The sequence below is a fragment of the Martes martes genome, assembly GCF_963455335.1.
Source record: "Martes martes genome assembly, chromosome: 1".
Lineage (NCBI taxonomy): Eukaryota > Metazoa > Chordata > Mammalia > Carnivora > Mustelidae > Martes > Martes martes.
In genome coordinates, this window is record NC_137888.1 from 6,790,864 (window position 1) to 6,813,678 (window position 22,815).

The 22,815-nt window shown below is 42.5% G+C and overlaps 1 protein-coding gene across 2 annotated transcripts; it reads right to left on the minus strand.

Annotated features, from left to right (window-relative positions):
* Positions 1-18,936: 18,936 nt before the first annotated feature.
* Positions 18,937-22,578, minus strand: KCNJ15 (potassium inwardly rectifying channel subfamily J member 15; the record flags this gene model as incomplete). Of its 2 annotated transcripts, none has more annotated exons than XM_080811042.1 (2): positions 18,937-20,071; positions 22,502-22,578. In XM_080811042.1, 2 exons carry the CDS (start codon positions 22,576-22,578, stop codon positions 18,937-18,939), a joined length of 1,212 nt encoding a protein of 403 aa, XP_080667168.1. The 2 variants fall into 2 exon arrangements, with proteins under 2 accessions (XP_080667168.1, XP_080667167.1); XM_080811041.1 differs by having other exon boundaries at positions 18,937-20,084; positions 22,494-22,578.
* Between the last annotated feature and the right edge of the window lie 237 nt (positions 22,579-22,815).

Consider the following 22,815-nt stretch of genomic DNA (forward strand, 5'->3'; position numbering starts at 1 on the left):
GTCAGCGAGAAACTGCATCGCCACTTGACTACACAACCAGGGTCCCTGTTTCATGAGAATCCATTTCCTCCACATCATGTCAAAGGTAGCTTGTTTCACAGGGGTAAATGACCAGCAAGCCTTCTATGCTCACCATGGCATCTTGGTATGCAGCTTCATGTTAGGGGTTCAGTCTATCTAGTCTCAGTAGAATGGCTTGAACTTCTTTCTTAGCTCATGAGACCAGGGAATGTAGTAAGAAAGGAGTAGTCATGTAATTAAACTCCATTAGCCTGATCTATGGTGGATCACTGAACACCCCCCTCCCCCGCAACCTTAGGTACAGCCCGTTGTTCCATTCTCCTCAGCTAACCTGTTCTGAAGTGATGGGATGTGTGTTGTCTAAAATATGGCCACAAATTCTTTGACACTTTCTTGAAAAGGTGGAGCCTATTCTCCTCTTGAGCGTGGGCTGGACTTAGTGGCTCACTGCTAGTAAACAGGGAAAGAAAGCACAAGTGACAGAGGACAACATCAGGGGCAGGGCAGTTGAAGGCACGGTGTCTTTGTATTTGCTTTCTCTCTTGGATCACTCTCCCTGGAAGATGTTAGCTTTCATGTCATGGGAATCACTGTGCAGAGGCCCATCTGGTGAAGTAGTGAGAACTCTAGCCAATAGCCAGTGAAAACTTGAGTTCTCCCATCAATGACATCTTCTTCAACCCTCAGATGACTGTAGCTCCTGCCTAAAAACTCACGAGGTACTTGGAGTCAGAACCATCTAAGTCACTCCTACATTCTTGACCATCAAAAACATTGAGGTAACAAATGCTTGTTGCTATAAAGCACCGCCTTTCAAAGTAATTTGCTATCTAACACAAGGCCCCGTTGCATTTTCAAAAACTTTGAAGAATCTAGCATAAAATCATTAGTTTTATTAATGTCAGGGCATCATAATGATGTCTTACATCAGAAACTCAAAGTTTACAGCTTGTGTTAGTTAGGCTAGTTGTTACCAGCTACTATAACAAACAAGCATCCCCTACCCACAAATCCCAGTGACTTACCAGAATAAAGGCTTCGTTCTCCTTTGCAAGAAGTCCAACATAGCTAAACCATCTGCACGACCATCTGCAGTCCTAGATCACAGAGTGAAGGGGGAAAGCAATGGAAGAATTAACTGCCTTGGTCAGAAAAAAACACACATCATTCATACTGGTACTCTGTTGGCTAGAACCAATCACATGTCCTCAACCCAGCTACAAAGAAGACTATGAAATGTTGGGAAGTCTAAGAATATTGATGGCTGCTATTGCCACTGCCACATGGCCCCGTTAGGGTCTTCTAATTTCAAAGCTGGAGTAAACATGGTTTTAAAGAGGTATGTAATCTGAGGTATGTTCTTTCTACACAGCCTGAGGATTAAAATGGGGGATATATTAACCATAATACACCTTGTTATCTTATCCTTTGGATTTTGTCAGTAAATTTTATTGTTTCCTGCATAAAGTCCCCACCACAAATTGTTTTTCTGAGACTCCCTGGGCACTTGAGACAAATTTTATCAGATAACCAAGGAGTCTGCCATTTCTTTCCTTTCTCCTGCTGGGCAGCATCCAGCACTCCATGATCTGCCCATGCCACTTTGAACATAAATAGATCCATTAGGGCTTAGTGAGTATTGTGTTTCCAACAGAAGGGAAACAGACTACTCCATGAAAGGGGAGACAACTGCCTCTCTCCCCTTTGTGTCTTACTTGGTCTCTTGGTACCTCAAGTTGAGCTTTAGATGAAAACAGCTCTTTAGGACTAGTGAGTCTTTGGTTGGAGCCACATCTCTGAAACAAAGATGTTGCTGGCATTCCCCCCACCTCCTCCCCCTCTACACCCACCACCTATAACACATTTCTCCCACCATCTCTGGTCATGCATCCACTCCTAAGCAGCCCATAAGCAACTCTTTATTACATGTCATAAAACAAAGAGATTCCCAGAGAATGGTGGAGATCCATGCTGGTGGGTGATGTTAAGAAGCCATAGTTCTGCTCCATCCAATTATGGCTGCTCGGGATACACAGCCTGGCAGATAGAGATGAGGGAACCTGGAGTGATCTGACACCACACTTTCCAGTCTCTTTCAAGCTTGTCCTTATCAAACTTACCCGTGTTTCCCTGCACTTTCCAAGAGGTTTTTGAATATTTTCCTTTAGCACATTATGACTGTGCACCTAATGGGTATGTAGTTCTGGGTCCCAGAACTACTCGAAAGTGTGAACTTTAACCCCAACCCACACTTTCTGGTATACAATTTTCCCCAAACTTCTCCCATTATTTCCTTTTCCTAAGCTGGGTGTTTGAAAAAAAGAAGTTATAAAGTATTTCTCAGACTTCCAAGAAATTTTATTAAACATCTTGATAAGTAGAGTATAAAGAAGTTGAAATATGCAGATCAAATTCTCTTTAAAATACGTGAAGGCTCATATAAATGAAGAGATACATGCTTTACAGATCCGTGGTGTTGGTTTTTCTGAACCAAAAGCACTTGAACAAAATAGTTTGAGACATTCAATAATTCCACACTGTGGCTGGGCTCACCCCTCCCTAATTTTAAGGGAAATTAAATCCATGTGTTTCTCATTCATTTACACTCAACTCACCAAAATACTGTTCTGTAAGAGCAACGGGACTACCAGGAAGCTGCCCAGGCTGTTTTCAAGCCATGTCCTCAGCTGGGAAGTAGACCTGGCCAACGTCCCCTTGGATCAGCTTCTCTGTCGGCTGATATTCCGCTTTGTGGAACCCACAAAGTCCTAACAGACTCAAAACTCTCCGAGGTAGACTCATAGAAATGTGAGGGCTTGGAGAGGTCAAGAGACCAGGCCCCTGCCTCGGGAAAGATCTACGGTTAGAGCCCTCGTTACTCCAGTTCGGTTCTGTCTTCCTTGCTGATGCATTCTTACCAGCAACAACCTGGCCCTTCAGGAAATTCCTCCTTCCAGCTGCCCTGAGAGGTCCCTGTGCTGAACTGGACACTGTCAGTGCTTCCCTCAGATGTCCCTGGACACCGTTCCCAGTTCCCAACTTCTGTAAGCTTTGCTGCTAGAGGCTCACCCAGGGAACTTGGAGCTCTCTTACCCTCAGTCCAGGCAGGAGAAGAACCATGTATTCTAACGAATAACTATATTACTTAAAATGGGTTTCTTTGGTGACTGTTCTGGGGGGACGCAGAATCACACAGCAGAGAGGCACATGAAAGTAAAAAGGATTGATTATACTTGCAGGTCCTGGAGGAGAGGGGCATGGCATGGCACAGCTTACAGGGGCCACATGGGAAAACACCCAGGGAGTGAGCTCAACCAGGCAGGTGGGGACCCCAGAGGGAATGACGCCTGTGGACAAGTGCCTTTAGTGCCGTCAGGTGGGGCACCCCAGCAAAAGCTGTGAGGGGGTTTTACTGCTGCATCTGAATGTCACGGGGTCACAGTCAGGGAGGCAAAGAAGGGAACTTGGGGCAGAGGCCAGCGTTATCACCCTGGTGCACCTGGTTTCTTGGGTGCGGTTCTCATAGCCTATTTGTGGCCATATTGAGACAATAGGAAAAGAGGAAATTTTAATAATTTGTAATCAGGAGACTTCTTGTAGGATGGGTGATGAGCCCAGGGTGTGAGCTCTGCCCCTGGATACTGTCTGGATGGAAATGTTTGATGGGCCTTTAGGAAGAAACGCCAGAGTTTTCCCTGACTTCTCTCAGGAGACCCAGCAGTCTCCTCCTGATATCTGATCCACAAACACTCCGTTCCGTGGATAGCAGGGATCAAAAGGGCAGCCCGAGTTCCCAGAAGCTCATATCATGGCTCTCCCACAGCCTGGGCTCTGGTCTGAGGAGACACTAGGGAAAAGCGTGCTGCTGATTCTGCTCTGACACAGCACCAAAACTAGGAGAATGGGAAAGGGGCGAGGAATGCCGGTGGGAATTCTCAGCAACTGCTCAAAAAGCAAACTGCCAATGGATGCCATACTTTCAGGGGACCACGCCAGGACCACCACCATCTTGCGCCTAAAGCCTGACACACGGTAAGTGCTCAAGAAATATTTGATGTTTATATAGCAAACTCTCCATAAAGAATGGCGAAGTGGGAAGACTCTTGGCACAAATCAGCAGCTCTGACTTTGAGGCCAGAACCTGCCGCACTTGGAAGATGATAATTCTTTTGAGGAGAAGGCATAAAACACAATGATTATGTGAGCAGTGCCGGGGGCTGAGTCTGCCTCCTCTGGGTATGAGCTGGGTGATCTTGAACAAGTACTTTAAACTCTGTGTGCTTTGGTCTTGACATTGGTTGTTACGGGATAATAATAGCACCTGCCTTTGCACTGAGGATTAAATGAGTAAATTCCTGTGCAGCTGTGAGAACAGTATCTAACACTTAGTATGTGCTTAGTTAATGCCAGATATGATTGTTATTTCTATTAGAGTCTCACAGATTGATTCGACTCTATAGGAGAAGTTGTGGGACATGTCACAGCTCTATAAGAACGGAACAGGTGATGCTAATCGCATGGGGAAAGGATTTATAAAATAATCCTTGGTGGTATCTTATGTAGGTTTAGTCATGTAGTCTCAGGGTCCCTTAAGTGTAGAATTGGGCTACCAGTGTCCGTATCACTGGGAGGCTTGTTACAAATGAAAAATCTCAGGACCCATCCCAAGTCCGGTGAATCAGAATCTTCATTTCAACTAGCTCGCTAGTGGTTAACATGCACACTAATTCTTTAATCCTATTTATTGTGGAAAATTAAGATATAATAACTTCATTCATTTAAATTGTCCTGGTTGGGGTATGTGTGTGTGTCTATGTGTGTGTATTTAGTTTACTGAGGTATAACTGACATACAAAACAGCACACATTTAATGCATCATCTTCATGAGTTTGGACATGTGCACACACATTATACCATCACCAGAGCCCAAGTTCTAACGAATCCATTATTTCAAAAAATTTCCTTATGTCCTATTTTATAGAGATTTTTTGTAAGACCACTTAACATGAGATCTATCCTCTTAACATATTATAAATTTCAGAGTAGTGTATTGTTAATTACAGGTACTATGTCATAGCAGACCTCCAAGACTTAGTTTTGAGGTAAAGACTATGAACCATCATCACAACAAAAATCCTTTTTTTTTTTTAAAGATTTTAATATTTATTTATTTGTCAGAGGGAGAGAGCACAAGCAGGGGGAGCCGCAGGAAGAAAAGGCAGAGCAGGCGAGGGAGAAGCAGGAACCTGACATGGGATTTGAGCCCAGGACCCCGGGATCACGACCTGAGCCGAAGGCAGACACTGAACTGACTGAGCCACCCAGGAGTCCCATACAACAAAAATTCTGAATATTTCCATTGCCCCCAAGAGTTTTCTCATGCCCTTTTGCTTTATGTCTCTTTCTCCACTTTTGACCCCAGGCAGCATCTGATTATCTTTCTGTTTCTATATTATTTGGGATATTTTAGAATTTTATTGGAACAAAACAGTATGTATTCTCTTTATCTGGCTTCTTTTGCTCATCATAACGACTTTGAGATCCATCTGCATTGTTGTCTTCATCAGTAGAGCACTAATTTTTTATTGTATTCTGTTGTACAGGTGGATCACATTTTGTTAACACACTCACCTATTGATGAACATTTAAGCTGTTCACAGATTTTGTGGCTATGATAAATGAAGATTCTATGAACAATGATGTATACATCTTCGAGTGGATGTAGGTTTTCATTTCACTTGGGTAATGCCTAAAAATGGAATGACTGGGTCTCTGCTTGCCTCTACAGTAGGCATTTAACATTACCCCACAGGTCCCTGGGCTCTGTTACTTTTTAAAAAGTCTGTTGTCTCTCTTTTCTTTAGTTTGGATAATTGTGAAATATTCAAGTTTACCTATCCTTTTCGTTTTCACTTCCATTCTGCTATTCAGGTCATTATAAATCTGTTATTTCAGATATTTTATTTTTCTAGTTCCAAAATTTCAGCTTGGTTCTTATTTATATATTCTATGTCACTAGTGAGGTTCCTTATTTTTTCATTCATCACCATTGTATTTTCTCTACCTCATTGAGCAGTTTTAACATTTTGAGTCATCTCAGGGTTAACCTCTGTTAATTATCTTTTCTCTTGAGTCCAGGTCACATTTTTCTGGTTCTTCATATGTCATTTAATTTTGGACTGTATCCTGAACATTGTCAAGGACATGTAGTAAAGACTCTGATTTCTGTTCTTATAAAGTGTGCTGATGCTCTTCTTTTAACAGGCAACAACTTGTCTAAGATTACACTTCAAACTTGATCTCACCTGTAGTTATGCGGTGCCTATGTTCTCTGTCTGGACTTTGCTGTCTGCCCCATGTGTGAATGGTTCAGTGGTCTCCCACAGACTTTTCTAGATTTTATGCACACAGTTAAGGATTCCCATTCCATGCTCCCTCCTTTCTTAGATTTTTGCCACCCTCCAGTAACCCTGGTTCCCCTGGGCAACTTCTCTTTTCTCCTGAGCCAGAATAATGGTTACTTTTTGTAGAAATTTTAGTTGACCTATGACACACCACAACTGCAATTGCCTTAGGGCAATGCAGAAAAGATGGGAACTTCCCCCATGTTTGTTGCTTCCTGTGAATTTCAACTCTCTTCAAGGGTTCACGTGCTTCCGTTCACTCTGTAGACTCCTTGGATAATTGATTTTATGTATTTTTTTCCCAGCACATATAGCTGTTATCTGTGGGAGGTTGAATTTGTTACCTCAAATAGAACTATTGTTTGTGTATTTTTTTATTTCATTGATTTCTGTCTTGTTTTTGATATTTCCTTCCTTCCATTTATTTTGGGTTCAATTTACTATTCTTTTTCTAACTTCTTGAGGCTAGAGTTTAAATAATTGATTTTAGGTCTTTCTTCTCTAAAATAAAGACCTAAAGCTACAGAATTTTCTTTGAGCACTCTTATTGATGCTATCTTTATTTAAATTTTTGATAGTTTGTCCATCATAGATTTTTTGCATTAATTTTAATTTTGAAAAACATTGCTTCAAAATATTTGTCTGGATTACTTAGCTTTTCAGCACCCCTTACATTTAGCACGCAAGGCAAATGTCTCATTATCTTACCTCACCCCACCCGAGTTTTATCAGAAGAACCCATGTTGAGTCACTTATCTAGTGACCCAAGGACTGGGAACAGCCCAGTTGCAAGGCCTGGCTCTGGAGATATAGCTGGGCAGTTGTGGACTATTATCTAGAGCATGGTAAGTTCAGTCACTTGTCACGGAAGACTTCTGAGAGGTAGGAGCTATGCATTATGGGGAGTCAGTAGAGTGGCCTGGAGCCCTTATCAATATCATAGACATTGTCAAGAAAGTTGTTCATGCAAGGCAGTGAGCCGACCTAGCAGGACTTGGCCAAGGACTTCCCAAACAGAGGGAGAAGCATAACCAAAAGCCTAGAGGCTGGAAAGAGGAGGAAGCATTCAGGGAACTGAGCATGGTTCAGGAAGTTTGAAGACAGAGTGCAAAGCAAAGGAATGACAATGGGGGAGGTTATGAAGAGCCAGACCTCAGAAAGCCATCAATCCCATTTTAGGACACATGACCTTTATTTTGAAGAGTCAGGTTTGGTGTAGCGATGTAATATGATCAGAGTTTACTGCCATCCATTCTAGAACAACCACCCTGAGTACTGCTGCTGGGTGGATTATAGAAAGGAAAAAGGCTAGAGACAGTACAGCCACTGCAAAACTTTTCAGAAAAATCAGATGAGAGAAGATGGTGGCCTGAGTGAAGGGTGGAATGATAGAATGAGAGCCATGTCAGGGGTGCCGTGGGCAGAGACTGGCAATGGATTAGATGCTGGTGGAGAGAGATGGGAGAAGCAAGGTGGGTCTCAGGTTTCCAGCACTGGAGGAGGAGATGGTTTGGGAATGAAAACATGTGTAAGATCATCATTCTCAGAACATGTGATGTCACTTGATTCAGCAAAATGATGCCAAGTGCAAGAACCTATCAGATGTCCTTTAGCTTCTATACTGTTGGTCCCTGTAGAGCTGCCTCCATGAAGTATGCCTTAATTGAAAGGAGGGTTTTTCCTAACCTTTGTAGTAGGATACACAAAATGCCAAAAAATTGCAGACACAGAATTTTGAAATGCATCTAAAAATCAAGTACTTTCAAGTCTTGGGAAACCAGCAAGCTCTTTGTGATAGTGCTTGGTGTGGTGGAGAGCCCAGTGTATGAGGAACTGGTAGAGGCTATAGCTAGTCTCTGACTATTTGAAAACCAGTGTCAAAAAGTCTTCCTGTGTATGAAGCAGTGGAAAGGATTCCCGGGAGGAAGACTTCTTGTTGTCGACACTGAGAGCCAGAAACCCTCCTGGAAGGAGAGTCTTAAGAGTGTCTCCTGCCATAGCTTGCACACAGCTATGATCAAATCACCACAGAACATCTGCTAGAGGTCTGCTTGGTCTGTCTGTTACGCAGCACCATGAGAGTCAGGACAGTCAGTATAACTGAGGGGAGCCTTTATCTCATCCAAAGAGGAGAATAAGAGGAAGGTTGAGTATAGACAAGCTGGTGATGAAATCGATAGGAAAGAAGAATGTTATAGGTTGAATTTTCCCTTCAAAACGATATGTGGAAATGACAGTCTAAATTAACCCAAGGCTTACATTCCAGGATGCATGATTCCCATGAGCTTTCTCCAAATAAGTAAAGTACTTTTGAAAAAAAAAAAAAGATATGTGGAAGTCTTAATTCCTGGTACCTCAGAATGTGACCTTATTTGGAAATAAGGTCTTTACAAACGTAATCAAATCAAAATGAGTTCACTAAGTGGTCCCTAATTCAATATAACTTGTGCCATTAAAGAAAAGGGAAAGACACACATTGAGAAGATATGAAGACACAGGGAGGGGCCATGTGAAGACAGGACAGAGGTTGGAGAGGTGCAAACACAAACCAAGGAATTTCTGGGGTTTCCCGAAGCTGGAAGAGGTCGGGAAGAAAACTGTCCTACAGGTTACAGAGTGAGCACAGCTCTGACGACTGATTTCAGACTCATGCCTCCAGAACCAAGACAACAAATTTCTGTTGCTCTAAACCACCAAATCTGTGGCAGTTTGTTGCTGCAGCCCTAGGAAAAGAATATGAAAAGCGTGGCTCTTTCAGCTATCTGCTTTTAACTCCTTAGTGCAAGGAATGTTGTCAAATCAATACTAATGTGGAGGTCATAACACTCCAAGGACGTGGCTTTGTTATCAGGTGATTATTAAAGTGTTTGGCTTGGCTGAGCAAATATTTAGTGAAGCAAGGAACCACTTTTTCTATCAGTAAATTACACAGCGTATCTGGAATGGTGTGGCTTGCCTCCCGGCCTCCCAGCGTTGCCTTAGGGAGCTCTGAAGCATGAACTCTGGTTTCCAGCTCTGACTTTTACTCAGGGGAAGTGAAGATATGATGGGCTATTGGGTCCTCACCAAGTCTACCTTGACCCAGGTTCTGCTCGCTTTGAACCCTTCTTTCTAGGGAGGAAGCCACAATATTTTACCAGCTTCATTCCCAGCTCGGGCATACTCTTTGTTCTGGAGTTCCAGCCTCAGTTTTTTTGTTCCAGAAATAAGATTTGTCTTGCTTTTCTTCTTCATTGCCTCCTTGCTAGGACAGGGTTCTGCTCCTGATTTGGAGACCCTGGGACTGGGGGCCTGCTTCTAAAACCTCACTCCCTTGATCTCATCCTCTGTTGTGGATTCATACCACCCTTTACCCCCATTTGCCCATGAAATGGGGAGATTTGTCCACCTGTCTTCCCTGGTGTCAGGACCCATCCATCGGAACTTCTTCCACAGTCCACTCCTAGGGACTCCCCTGTGATCTTGTGTTTCTAACTTTTCTTGGTGTCTGGGTCTGGCTCACTCCCACCCCAACCCTGGTCATTTTTACAGTGGTGATGGCGTGTGCTGGGGCCGCTCACTTGTCCCCGACAAGCCCCATTTACTCAGTATCAGGTTCCAGAGTGTTCCGCTGATTCTGTAGTATTTGCTGATACCTACAAAGCTGTCTTTGTCTCTTGCTCCATCAGCCAAGATCTTGAAGTGATTATACACCTTAGAGTTTCAGGGGCATATGAAGTTACTGAAGACCCCAGTATCAATTCTTACACCTCAGGTCTTTAGAACTCAGCAAAAAACCCGGTTGGCTATTTACCGCCCCACCCACGGTAGTCAACTCTTGAGAAAAACCCCTGATGATTTGAGTTGCTGTTCTTCAGCATCAATTTGGCACTCATAGGCCAGGGCTGTGGTGACACAGCAGCTCAACCATGCGTTTGATTTCACTTGGCAAGAACACTAGAGGGCCAAGCAAATGCTGCTTTGCTCCAAAAACATCAACGACTAAATCCCCCAGGCTCCTTCAGATGTCTAGTGAAAGGACCCACCCAGGATGCAGGATAGGGCCTGGGGAAGAAGACAGGCTTTCACTTTGGTCAGTTCTGGATTTTATTCCTGGTTCTATCACTTACTAGCTATGTAACTTTGGGCAAGTTACTTCATTTCTCAGAACCTCAGTTTTATCTTCTGTAAAATGGAGATCCTAACAATGCTTACCTATGTTAAGGAGAGATGATGAAATTATTCATTATGACAATGAATATAAAGAACTTTGAATCAAACGAGGTACATTTGCTTGGTCACCATGACCTTCCTTCAGGATTTTTTAATCCTGGCCACCCCCACAACGATTCTTCAGCTGTTTGTCCCTACTTGGATGAGCAGCAGGACTGTGGCTTCTGTTTCAGTCTTGGTGAGTGGCACTCATACCCCTCTGTCCCTTCCTTCCAGCATGATTGCGGGATGTCCTTTCTGTCTTCCAGATCCTTATCCTGTGTGCTCAGCTCCTGAATAATAGGCCCCTTGCAGCATGCTAGGAGTTCAACCAGAGTTCAACCAGACTCCCAGCCTTATGCTTCCCCTGAGTGATCCATTCTGCCCAATTTTGACCTACGCCATATGAAAACCAGCTCCATAATGACACTCTATGTTGTAAATTTAGGTGAATGTACATGAGAGCGGGAAGCAAAGCTATAGATAGCTGAACTGACTTCCTAGGTCACACTGGGTGAGCCGTGGGGTCCTTCTCCGGTAAATCAGAGGTGACCAGACATATCCTTCACTGGGTATATAGTGGACTAGTCAATGTTCAACGTTGTTGAAGTGTTCAGAACCCTACAAGCATAGTATGGTTTATCCTCTGCAAATTCAAGGAGTGGCCAGAAGTCATGAAGCGTGTGTGTGTGTGTGTGCGCGCGCGCGCACGCCATGTGTGTATTGTGTGAGCCAAAGAAACATACTGACGATAGAACATGCTACAACATGCTTCACATGTAGCAGGTCAGCCAGATGCACTGGGTGGAGGGTAAGGAAAAGCCCACAGTGTTCTGTGTTGGTGTAAAATTTGAGTCTGTTGTTTGTAGCAGACTTGTGGTAGATCTTTAAATCACATGTCAAGGGAGTTTATAGGAATGTGTGCTGTCAGGAGCAAGAGTTTCTGACAGACTCAGAAAGGCCAACTAAGAAATACAGAAAGTGGTCTTCAGGTGAAAATAACATTTGGGACACTTAGATATACTACAGGCTAAGCACTATAAGGAATATGTTAAATTCAAGTAAAGATAGAGAAAACATGGCAAAACAACTCAAAAGAATAAGAATTTCCAGGAAGAATATGGACTTTTACATGAAACACTAAACCGTTAAATTTGTTTGTCTGACATTTTTGAAGGCAGGTTACCATAACCCAGGATTTCTGAGAAGAGAAATGAGAGCTGCCAGGATGCCTTGTTTCCAGCCCAGAAGCAAAGTTTCCCATGTTGCTGTGACAAATGCCTGTATTCACTGCCCCAGGGATATGGTGTGGTAAAGGCAAAGCTATCTTATGCCTTGGACAAGGAGAGCTCAATTCTTTGACCCCACAAGGGCAAGAAGATTCTTGAGATAATGGGATAGAAAAAATATGGGTCTGAGAAATTCAGCGCAAATTGAAATTAATAAAACATTTCCTGCTTCTGAATCTCATTACTGTGTTCCAAATTACTGTGCACTTTCTGGAAAACATTTGGTTTTCTTGCCCAGACAGCACCCTCAAATTTGACTTCTTACTATTATACACCAGTCTTCTTTATTTCCAACCATCATGTTCTTGCCCAAAGAACAGTCTTGCCACCACTGAGAACACTGAAGTGGATGGGCCAAGATTCCAAAAGAGAAAGTTCCCAAGAGACACCTGTTGCGGGTTTGGAGCCATGGATGCTACTCTGCTGTTTGCGCGTCTATGTTTTCCCCGCAAGGTGCTTCCAGGACAATAGCTGTCCCCAGTGCCTATCTGTGCTGTGTGGCTTTTAAATCGTTGTGTTGTTCCACAGTTACACCCAGACTGATGTCTCTAGTTACATAACCATGCGTTTTCTTTCTTTTAATCCATCAAAATAAAAGAGCAATGGGACATGAGGGACTTTGTTAAGGGATGAGGTGCTGAAAGGATGTTGTTCAATAGTTACTTGATCTTTAATCAGTGACAAAAGTGAAATGATTACTAGAGCATTTAGGCAAAAGAAAGAAAGGAGACAGGGTTAGAATTAGGATTATTTCCTTTTCTTTAAAAAGGAAGGATAATGCATCCTTTCAGGCCCTGACAGATAACCCCATCTTCACAAGGTTTTAGGACCTACTCAGTCCCAAAGTATTGTAGTTGCTGTCATTGGAAACAGTCTCTGAGCTGTCCAGGGAAACACTAGGTCTCTCCCCACCAGAATGCGACTGTGACACCATTACCATTCCAATGAAAGGAAAAGAAACTCCAGACTGTAAAATGAGCTTTGTTGACCTTGCTATTGTTTCACAGACTAGTGAGATTCCATACGTAAACAGGAAAGGGAGGAGATACCTATGAAAATAAGAAATGCCTTGACGAATAGAGGTGTGGGTTCGGAGAATATGAAAGTGCATATTTCAGGCTGATGGGTCGTTCTCCGATTGGGCTTGGTGGTGACATAGCGTACATATCCGTTCGTGTGAGATTTCCAACATCCACCCGCAGTAACCCAATCCTGAGAAATGTAAGTCATGATTCTGCTTAAGCAAATCCGAGTGTAAGACTGGTTCAAAAGTCAGAGGGAAGCAAGGACACTCATCCTGTGGCATGGTATAGTAATCAGACGTTATGCTGTATGTAGCAAAAGACTGAGGCGTGACCAAGATTTTGCGATGCACATACTGCCAGGGTTTATAAGTGGTGGGACTGTTTGCTTGTAAAATCTGCGTGTCGTTTGGAATTTTGACCTCCATAACATTCTCGTGAATTTAATTGAGTGGTATTTTGGAGTGGGTCCTTTTGGAATGGAGATGTCTGTTTACCAAAGCATACTTTTTGTAACTTACAATTCCATGACACCCTACAGAAATAATTCTTCCAAAATAGATCCAAGTTGGCTGTTATCCTGCCTTCCTGTCCTGCCTGCTATTTAATACTCTGTCAGCACACAAACACAGCTTCCTCTGGTGATCTGGAAGTTTGTTTTTGTAAAAAGTCCCTGATATAGTCATGCTTCCTGTAATGATTTGATTTAATACAACATCCTTAATCTTAAGATTTGATTGCAGATGAAAGTATAGAGTTTAATTATGGTGAACGAAAAAGAAATCACTCTTTTGAATTCCCCTCCAATCACCTTCTTGGAAGCTTTTTACTTTTTCCATAATATTAAGGACATTTGTAATAATAGTAATATAATTTGCAATAATAGTAATGATAAGCTAAGAGGTCATATTTCTTAGCTCAGAGTCAACAACTTCTGTTATTTTATTATTATTATTATTATTGTTATTGTTATTATTATTTTAGGGAAACGTACTCTATAATCAATTGTGGTAGCTCCCTTGGAGTCTAATTTTGAGTGGATTCTACCTTTACTTGAATATTTTTGAAATATATATTTTTGAAATATATTTGAAACTGGGCATCTTCTGGGGGTAGGAAGGCCTGGATTCTAGATATGGTTTGGCCTTGAATGAAGCAGAGCCCTTGTGAAGTGAAGTGAACCATCATGAAGCGGGAGCTGCTAAGTAAACCTTGGAGATGGACTTTTCAGCTGACTTCCCCAATTTTGGCTTTGCCTACCCAGCGGTCATTGGGAATCCACCCTAACCATCGGCCTGGTTCTCCAGCGGGGGTTGGGAGCCAGGACTCCTGTACACCCTGTGGCCGAGGACTTTGAACCCATCATCGAGGCCCTTCTTTGATAGATGGCCTTGAAGCACATTCTGTTTCACACCGCACAGAATGTATCGGGGCCCTCCGTGTTCTGCTGAAATTTACCTTTATGAAGGGGGCAAACCAGGAGAGTATCTTTCTAGAATACTCCCCTTCTTTATTGCCACTTGTGTGAAAACTGTTGCTTCCAAAGGACGGGGCATCTGTTTGTTGCTCTTCTAGAGATGGGCATAGCTTGGGACTATGTAGTACTCTTGTGCAGGGCTGTCAGATTTAGCAAATAAAAATACAAGACATTTGGTTAAATTTAAAGTATTTTACTAATCGGCTGTGCAATTTTGTCATTTTGGGGGGGGGGATGAATACAGAACATTTACGGCTTCTTAATAAAGTCCATACAGGATGCAGGACAAAAATCATTAAATACAAGACATATCCTGTAGACACAGCATGCCTGGCGTTCTTCACTCTGGTATTATCATCACTATGCAGAGTTACATGGCTTTCCCTACACACACGACGTCTTTGGCTTTTGTACTCCTCTATCAGTCTGTCCTTTGACTTCCACAATCAATTATTGCAATTTAATCAGGAATTAACTGTCAACTGCAATTACTAGCTGTTTCTTGGTTTTCTATTTCTTCTACACCAGCAACATACCCACTGAAACATAAAAACCCTGTCCCCAAATTTTGGCTATCTGAATGTTCCCAAATGACTAATTTGACTTAATTCTTTTTAACCCACAAGATAATTTGACTTGATAGGGCAGATAACAAAGACGAAGAAAAACCAGGGAAGCACACGTTAAATGGAAAGGAAATTGAGCTCGGCAGAACCAACAGAGGATGAAGGTGAAGTGAACTGGCTGAAGCCTTGTTTCTGACTCCAGTTTCTTCCTCAGTAGGTATTCAGAGGAAAACTTTGGGGGAAAAAATTGGACTTAAGCCATCAGTGTTTCTTAAAGGCTAAGAAAATTGCTGTCCAGAAGCCCAAGGCGAGGTGGGCAGCCCATTCTGATTAAAGATGAACTGAAATTCACAGAGGGTTAAATGTAGGCAGTTAATCAGTTACAAGTGAAATGTTAAACTTTAGACTTTCAAGTATATCTTCCCGGAGGAAGAAAACTAGGTGCATCTTGGATTTATCCAGAGTCAAATGCTGGGATTCAAGTGCCCACCACAGAACATGGAAATCAGGACTTGAAATGCTAACATTTCATTTTAAAAAATACCATCCCAGAAAGCTTTGATAAAATAGCCTACATTCAAAGGGACTCGCTTCAAACGTTTATCAGGTAAAGAGATGTCAAGAAAGATTGAAAAACCAAGATTGAGAGATTAGCAGTCTTCATGAAGCCCACGGTCAAATGCCTGACCCTTTGACTGTAGTGACAAAATACAGAATCAAGCCCGAAAGGTAGGATGATAGTTTACTGAGGTCCCAGTGCAGAGGCCTCGTGCCTTCCTTGCTTTTTGCGTTTCTTTCCTTCTTTCTCCAGATGATACGAGTGCTGAGGATCCAAGGAAGAGAGAGAGCATCATACAGGAGTAGAAGTGTCACTTCTTCAGATCTTAATGTACTTTTAATGGTATCAAAATCACCATCAATTTAAAAAGAAAATTCAATTTAAAGAAAAATCTAATGAATCGTTGTTTAAAGTCATCTCAAAATCTGGTCCACTTGTTCAAGGCATTTTTCATTTTTAACCAGTTATTTTACATTTCTGGAGTCTTGTCTGGTACTGTAATTCCCCCCTGCGTGAGAAAGAGAACCAATATATGACTCCACCCAGACTCCAAAGGTGGCTTCTTGCGAGGATCAGTGAGTGAATCTTGACTATGCTGTCTGGGACCATTGACTACCAGGTACCATGCACGTATAATACATTTTCTTATTGAAATAAGACACAGCTTGCAGATTACACTGATGTGCTGCTATTTACTTTGTGGTTTTTCGAATGGAACATGACATTTTTGAATGGTCTCCCTGAGAAGGCCTGATGCATTGGAGATGTTTCAAAATGCAAAAGCCTTTTTGGGTCAACAATATTCCATTAGTTTGATTATTTCTTAGTTAGGTGTTGAGCAAGCATCTGTTTCAGTCAAAAGACTTCCAGATATAATCAAATGTTTGCCATCCAATATCTTTTGTTAGTACGTTAACACAAGAGTACTGTGTATAAAGAAATAATAAGTAAGGAAATGTTAAGTTTCAAACCAGATGTAAGTTTAGGACTATTTACAGAATATTATATTACAATATGATTTATAGACTTGTACAAGTATTGGCTTTTAAGATACTGCATATTTGTTTTGTGTATAGTGCAAAAGATCAAATGATCAAGTCCTCCAGATTTGGCTGAAGTAGATATGCTAAATGAGTAAACAAAAGCTTTCTCCATCTCACACTACATCCGTGTGCCAAATACAATGTAAGTATGCAAGATTCCTAATCTTGATCACATTCAAATTAGCACTGATGTAAATCCTGTGTAAGGAATTTCATAGCGCAACAGAAGGCCTGTAAACATGCCTGTGGCATTATTTTCCCGTCGATTATAGCACAAGAAACAATAAAAAGCCACATATGATAACTAAAAGAGCTAATGTCTAACTAAACTAACATAATTTTTTTTAAGAAATTAAAACAATCTGCCATTAAATTATCAACAGAAAGAGAGAAAAAATTCCTGAATAATAAACGAAAAAGCTTCTCGTGCTTTGAAATTGCCCCTTAAGCCCCTAGAACTAGTTCTACCCCTGTTGTTCTGACATTTGTGTTGGACATTCGGCTCCAGGTCAGAGGTTTCAGCCACACCTTCTCTTCCAAGGAAGGACGTTTGAAACTGTGGTAGCCTAAAGATAGGACCACGTTAGCTATAATCCATAGTATCCTTTCACTGAGAACCTGCAGTCAAATGCTCTACCACTGAGCTAAACCCTCTTTCACTGATAACCTGAACCCAGATTAATTTCCCCTTTTTCTCAGAGCCCCAGCATCCCCATTTTTATAGAATAAAACATATGTGAGTATATTTGTTGAGGACTTGCTCTCTTAATTGCAAACATCTTTCAACTTCCACAATTATGCTTGAAAAGCCAGGATGTGCCTGCATGTGTGTGTGCGTGCCTGTGTGTACATGTATGTGGGCTCCCGAGTACGCCTATGCAGTGCCTACCCACCTACAGACACATTCTTCGTGAGTGAATACACAAGTCTGTCCTGGTCTGAATGAAATGAGAATTCGCCCTTTACACATTCAGCCAATCCCCACCCATGCATATTCTTTGCCCTAAGAAATGTGGCTCCTGGCCCCTAAGTTCTGCCAAGAGCAAAATGTTACCCTGTTCCAATCGGTTGCATGAGATTTATTTAGATACTGAGGGCGTTCTTTATATATCATCAGATTACCAAACTTCGTTCATGCTTCAAGGAGTCATCAGTATATGAATTCCTCAGCTCTTCTTGGCCCTTATGGCCCTGTTCAACCTTGTGGATTTCAACATCTGAGCAAATTTCCAATTGTAATGCAGCTTCATTTTTCTTTTGTGCTCACTATAGTCCACAAACATGTGCTTAGCATGAGTGAGACTACCATGACTCTCAAGCAATTGTTTTCAATCTTGGGGTACCAGGGGCAGTTCTTTGGCAAACAAGGTATTTTAACAGACAAAGAATGAGGTGGCTGACAACAATATTGGCCCATAATAATAAGCTGAAGAAAGAAGGACAGGTCTGGAGGCCATGTGGGTTTGGGACCCAGAGCGTGCTGTGGCTTCAGAAAGTTCCCTTGAAAACCTTCCAGAGTGGACACTTTCCAGACTTTCATTTGTGTACAAATGATGGAGGTCTCGTGAAGAGGCAGACTCTGGTTCTCTAAGTCTGGGTGGGGCCTGAGAGTCGATACTGCTAATTAGCTCCCGGATGGTGCTGATGCTGCTGGGTTGTACACTACGTTTTGAAAAGAAAACAGAAAATTACTGTGAACAAAAAAGTCCACTCCATTCGTATATATTTTCAGAACTATTAACTCCTGATTTGTCCAATTTCACTCTGTACAATTAAATCTGATGAAAAACAGGTAAGAATGGACATTTTTTTGTGTGAGTACAGAGTCCTCTTGACTCTGTTACCAGATAGCCTCCATTAAAGATAGCATTTCCCTGCTTGAAAAGAGGGTGTTGTAAAGAAACGGCATAAAAGGATATGAACTTTCAACATTTCAGATTTCACAACATTTCAACTTTCAGCCATAACGTCTTTGATAATTGTTTTGAATAAATACCTTAAGTTATAGCTGATACACTGCATAGAAATGCATATCCTTTCAACACAAGCATGGCTAAATGTCTGTCCACTGGACACGACATGATTTTAATTGCCCTACACCAAGTTTTTGAAAATATGGCCCCATTTTAGAAAGTAGCAATTTTGAGAGTTTGCTTCAGACAAAGCATTTTAAAAAGGAACCTTCTCAAACATGGAAATGCTTGCTTAAGTGCCAGATCAAAGGGAAAAAAAATGGATTTTGTGTGTCTGTATGATTTTTTAGAAAGGATCCACACATTCTCATTTGCACAGTGACATTTGCCTTCAAAGGGAGCTCCGACATGGAAAGAGCTCAGAGAGTTAAAGCCGGGGCGACCACTACCATCAGACATTGCTCTGTTGTAACAGAAGAGTTCTTAGTTCCCTTTCCCTCTGATCCTCCTGCCTGTACTTCTCCTCGAGTTTCTGCTTCTCAGAATCCGCACAGTAGAAGGTGCAATCTGGGCTCTTTCGGATCTGTTCAAACTGACTGAAATCAGCCACATACTTTCCATTTTTTGAGAGAGAAACCACAGGCACAAACTCAAAGCCCCAGTAGATCTCCTCTGGAATGTAAGATGTGCGGCTCTGGCAGACCGCGCTGGTGGATTCCACAGTGGCATTGAGGAGGACCACGAGTTCAAACTCCTTCTCCTTTAGGTTTTGGGGTGTGAGATCTCTCAGGGGGCTTGTCTCATCCAGTACGTGGTAGAATGTCATGGGCAAAATGAGGAAGGGGCTCTCTGAAGAGGAGTCCACGTGAAATTTGACAGTGGCTTGGTTGAGAAGAATCCGTTCCCCCTCCTTAGTGACATGGGTCTGGAGGAGCTTGCCGGAGAGCTGGCACTGAATCAGGAGGCTCTTCCTCATGTTGGCCACCTGAATCACCAAGCAGAGCTTCCCATTCTGCTTGGTGATGACTGCACAGTGGCTGAACTTGATGGTCTCTGCCCGCTTTTTGGGTCTGGCAATCTTGGCCAGAAAGGTGCCCGTGATGAAGATCTCAATCAAGGTTGTGATGACCAGCTGAGCAACCAACAGGAAAATGGCATGAGGGCATTCCTCCGTGATGGAACGGACTCCATAGCCAATGGTTGTCTGGGATTCCAGGGAGAAAAGAAACGCTCCGGTGAGAGAGTCCACTTTCATGATGCAGGGAGTATGATTTGAAACATCCTCCCTTGGTTCTAAATCGCCATGAATAAATGCAATGGCATAGTAGATCACTCCAAAAAGGAACCAGGTCATCACAAACGTGGCGGCAAACAGGGTGAGCTTGTATCTCCACTTCATGTCAATGACGGTTGTCCACAAGTCTTGAAGATAGAGTAAGTATATGCCATCCACTTTGTCAATTCTCACGTTGCTGTGCCCACTCTTGGACATGACTCGGGGTCTGTTGGTCTTGAGTCCAGCTCCTGCCGTGTGCTTCACCAGGGGAGCACTGGACATACTGATGTGAATGGCGTCCATTGTCAGGCTATTGGGACCACCTAAGGAAATGGCAAAGAAAGATGTTCCTTACTGTCACATGTAGTAGAACATCCAGAAAACAGAAATAGGATAATCACGTGAAATATGTAGGAAAGTATATAGACATATATAAGATAGGAGAATTTGGAAGGCAAGACTAGTCTACTAGTACATGAGGAAGACAGTAGGAGTTAGGAGCACAGACTCCAATTTATTTGCTGTGTGCCCTGGGGAAGCTATTTAACTTCTCTGGATCTCAGGCCCCTAATCTGTAAAATGGGAATACAACATACTCCTCAGGTTTCTGTGATGGTTGAACGAGATAATAGCTAGAAAGTGCCAAAACAAAGCGTTATGATCAAAAAATGATGCCAATCTTCTCGTTGCAAGATCACACTCACACGCATCTACCCCAGTGAGGATTATGAATATTTATGTATAGCTGGATAGCACAGATTTCCAATTTCAGAAAATTTAAAAATAAGTTGACTGAGCATAGGGTCGGTACTGTTATAACTAAAATGTACCATCTATAAGACAGTTTTGATATCGCAGTAGAGAATATTAATACATATTTCTAGAAGATTTTATTTATTTATTTGACAGAGAGAGAGAGATCACAAGTAGGCAGAACAGCAGGCAGAGGGGGAGGGAGAAGCAGGCTCCCCTCCGAGTAGAGAGCCTGATGTGGGCCTCGATCCCAGGACCCTGAGATCATGACCTGAGCTGAAGGCAGTTGCTCAACCAATTGAGCCACCCAGGTGCCCTGAATATTAATACATATTTTTAAAACTTTGGTAATATTATAAAATTTTTTAAAACTTACCCTTTTGTGTGGCATTCTCTGTAACAGAAATTCATTTCCTCCCCAATCCCATGAATAATTTAGAATCCATGACCTCCCTTAGTTCTTGATGACATTGGAAAAGACTAAGTTATCAACCAACCAATACAACAAACACATAGTAAATAATTACACATTATTAATACCTTGGCTGATACGTTGGCTATCAAAATGTCATATTAGGTATGACATTTAGGTGTGTCACAAAGTTTCTGCCTCACTGCTTTAGAACTGACTAGAACCAACATAGGAATCTCTTGTAAAAAGCTAAAGAACAGGCACCCGACATTGTGGCAGAACAGACCCACCTAGAAGCTGGGCTTGCAGGCTGAGTCCCAGGGAATGTTCCCTCCTGCATCAACAGACAAGAACAAGCTGGGTGTGAGGCTGTACATCCCCTTATACGACCTGCCTGGTGACTGAAATCAGTCACCCTACATTCTTTGAAAAGGATAATGTGAGTGATTACAGGGTAACTCTACCTGGTTGGCATTTTTTTTGTCTCTTTGGTATTTTAAGGATAAAGGAAAAATCCCCCATTTAAAAAGGAACTGGATACAGTGGTCTGTGATTCATGCAATAATCTTTGCTGTTAGAGCAGCATTACCTCAATAGGAGTTTTGGAAGTAATCTTCTGGGCAAACCCTTTCAAGGAAACTGAAACCATCCATCAGAGGCTAACACTTCTTGGGGATGCAGGAGTTGTTGCACTTTTTAATTTTCCTGTTATATTAAGAGTGTGTCATTTACTGGATGGCCCTCGAAATGTTTTTTTTTTTTTTTCTTGGAAAGGAAAGTTACTTTCTCGTTTTCATTGCAAAGAAGGACCTTAAGCTCTTCACAATTTGTTTTTCTTGTTGAAGCCTAACCACTTATTTGGAGGTCAATTTAGAAGAACAGTCCAGGATCTACCTGATGAGCTCAGGCTTCATCAGCCCCTCAGCAGCGATTCTCAGTGACTCAGAGGAAAGCACCCACCACGAAAGCTTGGGAACAAAACGCCATGCCGTCGTGCCCCAACGCCAGGTCAAGCACAGAACGGGAGCAACGCCAAAAACAAATGCAGCTTATGTACAAGTAAACACATGCACTTTACAAAGAGAGAGAGAAACTGCTAGGGGAAAGCGCATGCCATTCAATCCATGGAAATAAAAACAGAGGCTTAACTTTTCAAGTGTGAGTGACACACGAGTGTCCTGCGGGCATGAGAGCAAAGCTCCAAGCTCAGCTGTCTGCCAGATTCTGGAAAACTTGGCCCTGTTTACATGAAAGCAATGCCATGAAGCTTCTGTTCTAACCTCTCTTTAAAAGGGACAATGTGCCAGGCTTGGGATGAGCTGGATCTTTTCCCTCTTTCTGCTGAAAGCTCTTTTGTTGCATTTCTGCATGTCTGGTGTTAGAGGTAAGGACACCAGTAGCTACCCAAGATTGGTGGTCTTAAAGGGGGAACAAGACCTAGAGCCTCTGGAGCGGAGGTCTCGGTTTTAGTATCCGTCTGCGGAAAAGAGTGGCTGGTGGACCACTTTAAAGGGTAAACACCTCTTCCCTCCCTCTCAACACCCTGTGCCCTCGGACTCTTTACTACCTTGTCACTCCCTCAGCAGGTCCGAAGGCGTCTTCTTCAAGGCAGGTGAGATGTCCTTGCTCCCCTTCACCCACCTGGCTACCATGGGATTCTGCTTCTGCCTGAAAGAAAGAGGGACGCGTGGAGTTCACAGGTGTTTACAAAGAGACCGACCCAGTGAAACTGACCCTTAACCGTCCCCCCGCACCCCCAGTGCTAGGGCCCTAGCATTCACCTTCCAATCCCTGATCATCTGGCATGGTGCCCAGAATAGACTAAAGGCTCAAGAATTGTTTTAAGAATTAAATTGAAGTCCCAGCCAGAGCCCTCCCTACAGAATTCC